The sequence below is a fragment of the Fukomys damarensis genome, unplaced genomic scaffold, assembly GCF_012274545.1.
Source record: "Fukomys damarensis isolate Sample0158 unplaced genomic scaffold, DMR_v1.0_HiC HiC_scaffold_22, whole genome shotgun sequence".
Classification (NCBI taxonomy): domain Eukaryota; kingdom Metazoa; phylum Chordata; class Mammalia; order Rodentia; family Bathyergidae; genus Fukomys; species Fukomys damarensis.
In genome coordinates this window covers 27,201,775-27,208,379 of record NW_022900934.1, presented here as the reverse complement: position 1 = coordinate 27,208,379, position 6,605 = coordinate 27,201,775, and the positions used below count along the sequence as shown (strand labels likewise).

General features: G+C 56.8%; 1 protein-coding gene across 2 annotated transcripts; it reads right to left on the bottom strand.

The window, feature by feature from the left end:
- Nucleotides 1-332: 332 nt before the first annotated feature.
- On the bottom strand, nucleotides 333-6,388 carry Nrsn2 (neurensin 2). Of its 2 annotated transcripts, none has more exons than XM_010621462.3 (3): nucleotides 6,167-6,388; nucleotides 3,617-3,823; nucleotides 333-1,841 (listed from the first exon to the last, which is right to left on the bottom strand). In XM_010621462.3, the coding sequence occupies exons 2-3, from the start codon at nucleotides 3,791-3,793 to the stop codon at nucleotides 1,425-1,427; spliced, it is 594 nt and encodes a 197-aa protein (XP_010619764.1). In that variant the 5' UTR covers nucleotides 3,794-3,823; nucleotides 6,167-6,388; the 3' UTR covers nucleotides 333-1,424. The 2 variants fall into 2 exon arrangements, with proteins under 2 accessions (XP_010619764.1, XP_010619763.1); XM_010621461.3 differs by having other exon boundaries at nucleotides 334-1,841; nucleotides 3,617-3,802; nucleotides 6,167-6,263.
- Between the last annotated feature and the right edge of the window lie 217 nt (nucleotides 6,389-6,605).

Sequence of the window (6,605 nt, the reverse complement as noted above, 5' to 3'; positions counted from 1 at the left end):
GGGGGCAGCAGTTCTGAGGGTCCAGGAAAGGATCGCACCTCTGGCCCCAGGCTCTCCACTCCACATTCCCGGGGATGGGGTGTTTCTCTGCCTCTCAAGTCAAGGTCTACACTCGTGCCCAGGCCGGAGGCCAGCATTTAAATCCATTCCGGGGCGACTTTGGGCAAGTAACTTCTTCACCTCTCTGATCATTAGAACCTGTGAAATGAAGCAAACAACTCCTTTCTCAAACAGTTATCCTCGGGAACAAAAGAGAATAAAGAATTTAAGGGTCGGGCACGCAGCAGACGCTCCGAACAGTCTCTCCCCTCCTTCCCCAGGCCCCAGTGATCCCTAAGAAAGGAAGTCAAGGCGGCGTCATCCCAGCGGTTTATTGAAAAGGATCTTGGGAAGGATGAGGCGGGGTCGGGCAGGGGGCACAGGGAAGGTAGGGTGTGGCCGGGCGGGCTGAGGCTCCCCTGGCCCCCAGGCTGGCGGGACCGAAGTGGGTAGGGAAGGGCACCGTCCCGGAGTGCGTCTGTCCAGCAGGCTGGGGCGCCCCCTGGTGGCAGGAGAGGAGATGACGGTTCTGACCCGGAGCCTGGCGGAGGGAGCGGCTGTGCTTCGAGGAAGGCACCTTTCTCATCAGGGTCGGTCGGTCACTGGTGCCTAGGGGGCGGACTTTGCGAGGACAAAGACTTCCCACTTCTCCTGTTCCCTGACCATTTAAATCTGTGTCCAAAGTAGCCATCTGGGACCAGCAGGCCTCCGGCTCGTATCTCCTGGGCCAAACCTGTCCTCATCCCTGAGACCCTACTGCTTCGAACCACGAAGGAGTGGGGCTCTACTCCAGCTGCAGAACCAGAGCTGGCCCGGGAGGGTTCCGGTTTCCGCACACGGCTCTGCTCTGTGACCGGCCCTGAACACACCCCTCTCAGCTCACCTCAGCCTCCTGCTCTGCAGATGGGTGATCCTTGCCCGGGACGGGTAGGCTGGAGGGGCTCTGGTGCCAAAATGCAGGTAGGTAGGGGGGTGTGGGGTAAATGTTTTCACACCATCTCGGGGGGCATCTGGGGGAATGAAGGCTTCCTTTTGTGGAGGGCAACTCATATTCCACAAAGTGCAGGAAGAGAGGCAGGATCTGCCTGTCTGAAGGGCAAGGGGCTCACCCAAGGTCAGAGGGAGGAGAGTGGCGAGAGGCTGGGGAACGTCTCCTGGCCCTACAGCGGCAGGAGCCCTTGAGCTAGGCTGACATGGAGGGGGAGTTGGGGCCCTGTCCCTGGGGAAGGGTGTGGGAACCTGAGCTCCAGACTCGACCTGGAGCTGGGCCTTCTGGGGGCTTGGGCGAAGGGACCCTGCTAAGAGAGAAAAGTTGGGAGACAATGGGAGGGAGATAAGCTGGGGAGCAAAAGGGGTCCCGTTCTCCTTGAGCTGCCACTCAGCACTCAAGAGTCACTCTTGGGCTGGATGGTCTGCACGGAAGAGTGCCCAAAGGGGGTGGAGAACCATGACTGGCCACTGGCATCCTGGAAGATGGGGCACAGCTGCTGCTCTGGCTCGTCCCTGAAGACCTCCACACGGCTCTCCACTTCTGCGTCCAAGGGCTCCGCCTTGACATCTGGGTTCAGCCAGCCTGACACGGCCCACAGGAGGCAGATGGTCAGCAGGATCCCGGCTGCCCCACACAGTGCGGTGCCTGCCAGGCGGCAGGTGCTCAGCGCCTTGTTGTAGTCGGCTGCCTTCTCATCTAGCAGTGGCAAGTCAATATTGTTGACGGTCTCCAGCTTGGGGGGCACCGCGTAGCCCGTGGTCAGAGCTGCTATCCCCAGCAGCAGAAGCAGGGTCCCTGAGGACAGGGTGATCTGGGGAGAGGCAGTCCCGATCACCTGGGATCCCAGCTGGATCCCAACCTTGAGAGATGGGACCCCAGGATGCACCAGTGGGATCTGACAGCACCGCTCATCCTGTTCTGTTTGGAATCCTGAGGTCTCCGGATGGATTTCCTTCCTGTCTCCCACCTGGACAAGCTTGAGGTCTCCTCCATCATTACTTGGCTCCCGTCTTAGCCCTTTGTCCTTTCTACCCTCTGTCTCTCTGCCAGGTCAATATTAACACATCCTTAGTCTGATCTCAAAACTCCCCTCTCCTTAGAAACCTAGCAGGATACCTGAGCCTGGAGCAGGCACCCTGCTGGGGACTCTGCACAAACTCTGCCCCCTTTGCTCTGCAGCATTCACCTTGGTGCACACTCAGACCTGGGTTCGGGTTGCTGCCTAAGTGATGCTGGCCTGTTCACCGGACAGAGAGCCCATGAGAGCTAAGACTGTGCCTGCTGGGGTTCACTCAGTGTCTCTGTGGCTGACACAGTAATGGCACAGTGCAGAGGCAGAATATTGATGGCTAAATGAGCATACCTAGGAGTTCTTCTAGAGCAAGGACCATGTCTTCTTAAAGTTTTTGTCACCAAGAGTCTAGCACAGTGCCTGACAATAAAAAGATGCTTAAAAGTTTAAACGCCTACCTTGTCCTGGAGGTCTTCCCCCACCACCCCAGGGCCTTAGTCCACTTCCTTTCCCAGCATCTTCTGCACGCTTGGACTGAGGTCATGCAGGCTGGCACCTCTGCACCCAGCCTCCCCACTAGGACAAAGCTCTTTGAAAGCAGCAGGCGGCACCCCCTGCCTCAGGTTCTCTACAATATTCAGAAAAAAAACTGCCCAAAATAGGAACTGTGGGCTGACAATTCCCCCTGGCTGTTATGGACAAGAATTGTTTGTTTCTCTCAGGTCTTTCTGCTCACTGCAGTGGCACCTGGACTATATCACTGGGAAACCATAGCAAGATTTAAGAGATCACTGCCTAGTGTGTTCCTCCCTCCTGTGTGATTAGTTGAGCCAGCACTGCTGGGAGTTAAGCACACTGTTGCTTGTAAATGGCAACCTGTTTTTAACCTCTAGCCCTCCTGGATCTTTTACCTCTCCTTATAAACTGTAGAGTCAGTTTGTTGACATCCATAAAATAACTTGCTGGAATTTTTATGAGGATTGTGTTGAATCTGTAGGTCAATTTGGAAAGAATGATGTCTTGACAATATTGAGACTTCCTGTCTGTCCATATTTTGTGAAATTTATACCTATTTCTACCTTGGCGGGGGGGGCGTGCAGATGTAAACAGTGACCATGTTTTTGATTTCTGGCTATTCTGTATCTTTTCTGAAGGAAGTAATGGAGGAAACAAACTTCCCTTAAAGGTCTGAGGGTTGGCACAGTAGCAGCCATTTGGAGAGAGCTTGAAGCTGTTGTGCTGTAAGAATAGGGCACCATATAAAGCCTGAAGACTAAGAGAAAACTTGCACTGCTGGGATAATTTTTCTGAAGGTACTGAACCTCTGGTCTCTTATAGAAGATGAGCAGCGTTTTCCCTTTATTGTTTAAACCTATTTGAGTTCATCCCTTTACTTTCTTTCTTTTTTTTAAATTAGGAATCAAACTCAGGACCTGGTGCTTGCCAGGCAGGCACAGAGCCAGTGAGCGGCATCCCTGGCCCATTCGATTACTTACAAGCCTCTGAACATCCGTTTCAGTCCCATCTCCTCCCTGCAGTCACAGGAATCCCAGGAATTGCTCCGGTGACCTTACCTTCCAGCACAGTGAGGGCCAGGGTTGGTGGGGACACAGGATTGGGGGTCCTTCAGGGTCGTCACTGAGAGCCGAGCCAGTGCAGTCTTCGTAGAAGAGGTGCAGGTAGGAGTGGACTCCATACCACTTGCTTTCCTCCGCGGGGGTGCCACAGCTGCAGGGGCTGCAGCCTAGCATGGTGGGTCCCTGTGGGCAGCCAAGGTGCAGCTGACAGGGGGAGGGGACCTCAGAGCAGCCCCACATCCCGCTCTCCCCTCTGTCTTCCACCCTCACAACACAGCCCAGCCTCTTCCCCTAGGAGCCCCTGGTCTGGCTGCTTAGCTTGGTGCCTGCCACCGCAGTGTCAGTCTGCAGGTTCACACTGGGGGCTGCCAGCAGCTGTGACTGTGGGCTCTGCAGCCTGACTTCATGGTTTAACCCCCAGGCCACCACTTCCTTGCTGTGTGACCTCAAACACATACTTTCACTTCTCTAAGCCTCAGGTTCCTTGCCTGTAAAATAGGGTTATTAAGGATGTCTGTTTCGTTCAGCTACCATATTTGGTGCCGAGAAATGGCAGCTGGTAATGATTATGACTGTAACTTCTTCGTTATTTCCATCCTGAACTTGTGGGGGTCCATCCCTAACCTGAGAGGGTCCCTGTCCCTCAAAGCCTCACTCCCCTGCAGCCCCCACCTGAGGGTAACTCTCCTAGCTGGCACCAGGTTGACGAAAGCTGCAAAGCCCTGGAAGGTTCCTCCACAGGGCTGCACCCCACACCCACTGGGCTCCATGGAATTTGGACTCCGCAGGAGGTGAAGCTCAGGATTAGCTCAGGTTCAAGGGCTATTGGAGAACAGAGCTGTTGCCCAGAGAAATCTATTTTAGAACCCTGTTAGCTGGGCATAGCGATGTATGCCAGTACTTTCAGTGCTCTCAGTGTATGAGGCAGGAGGATGGCAAGTTCAAACCCACCCTGGGCAAATTAGTGACTTAGTGAGACCCCGTCTCAAATTTAAAAATAATAAAAAGGGCTGAGGATGTAGCTCAGTGTGAAGACCTTGGCTTTAATCCCTAGTAGCAAAAGAAGACCCCCCTTCCCCCAAAAGAACAAACAACAAACCCTCTTTTCACCAAGGGGACACTGAGGCCATGAGAATGGAAGATACCTGAATGACCACACACTAGGAGGGCTAAAACCAGTGTGCAGGGTGCTCAGGGAAACTGGGCGTCTGTCCTTCCCTCCCCCAAATGGCCCTCAGGCCCTTCCAGCAGTCTCAAACAAAATTAAATAATGCTTGTTCTGAAGCTCTCTGGCCCCCTCACTTCCAAACTGGTGCGAACTTCAAATGTGTACAAGCGCGGAAGCGCGCGCGCGCGCGCGGAAGCGCACGCACACACACACACACACACACACACACACACACACACACAGAGCTGGGGCTATTTCTTGGGAGACCCCCACAGAGCCACACAGCGCACAGGGTCGTTGTCAATGGGCCTGACCACAGGTCGCAGCTGTCTATTCTCATTTACAATTCAGAGGAAAAAAGAGAAAAAAACGAAAATAAAGTGACAGAACGGGAAATGGCAGAGGCCAAAAGCGCCAGAGTGAAGAGGCCCGAGAGGCCGGAGGTGTGCAGAGGCGGAGCCTGCGGGGCGGAGGCGTGGCTAGCCCCCTGCCGGCCGGGGAGAGGCGGGGGGATCAGCAAGGGTGGAGGTAGCTGTCGGAGCCTCCGGGCAAAGACCATTCCTTAGAGCCCCAGTGAGGGTGCGGGGAGGGGGACTCGGGTCAGCCGCTCCCCTTTAATTCACCGCTGCTTCCGCCCCCTTCTGAAATCGCTCAATCCCGCGGGTGTGGAGGAGCAAGGTGACCTTGACGGCGCCTCCCGCTCCGGCTGCCCTCCCCCAGCCTTGGTCCCCGGGAAGGAGTCTATCCGGCGAGGGGAGGCGGGGCGGGAGAGGATGCGGAGGACCGGCGGGGTTGCCATGGGAACCGCAGGAAGGTGGCTCCCGTCGGCAAGGGGAGGAACTTGGGGGAGGAAGCGGAAAGAGGAAAGGACTGCGTGTTGGGGGCTGCGGCTGAGCAGGCGAGGGGAAAGTGCGCCAAGGGACGAGCCCGAGGGTGAAGATGCCTGGAACCCGTCGCCCCGCGCGGCCTCACTCAGTTCTCCCGCCCAGAACCCCGGGCCCACCTCCTCCCCACTAGGGAAATCGGGTCCTCCAAAGCACCCCTCTTTCTGACTCGACCATCCTACCCCCGAGTGAAATTAACTGCGTCCTTTCCACTAGAGGATAACTGAGGCAGAGTGGAACAGGACTAGGTTTTCAGGGAGGCGTGGAAGATCTCGTCCTCTCAGCCCGGCCCATCAATCGCGAGGCGCGAAGGGGCCACGGGCCTGTGGCTGTCTCTGTCCCACTGCTTCCTGGGGACCCTCACTCCCCAGAACCCAAGGCTGCCCTAGCGGGACGCAGCTGGGACTGGGGACTCGGCTAGAGGGTGGGCTCCTCGAAATCCGGCAGACGCCGGGCAGGGGGTCGTGCCTCGCGTGGGGCAGGGGCCGAGCTCACCGATCTGTCTACGGTCTCCGCCGAGCAAAGTGCAGCTAGATCTGGAGCAGAGCAAAAGCAGGTTGGGCTCGCGCCTGCGCCGCAGCCGGGTGGGGGTGACTCGGGGGCTGGGGAGGAGGGGGCACCGGCGCCCTGGGAGCTGGCTCTGCAGACTGCGGTCCTGGCCAGCGCAGGACCCCTGTGCTCTTCCTGAGCTCCTCCTCCTTCGATGATCCCAGACTCCTCGTGATGACCCCACCCCTCCTAGGCCTCACTTCCCCTGCAGGCCCTAAGAATCCTGGCCTGAGGGTCACTGTCAGTCCCCCACTGATGACCCACCTGCCCACTGAGCCTCCATCTGCTCACTGTGCTCTCACCCTACCTGTGCCAACATCAAGCCCCACCTGTCTCTCACTGGGCACCTACTAGGAAGCCCTCTCCGAAGCCCTCATCCTGAGCC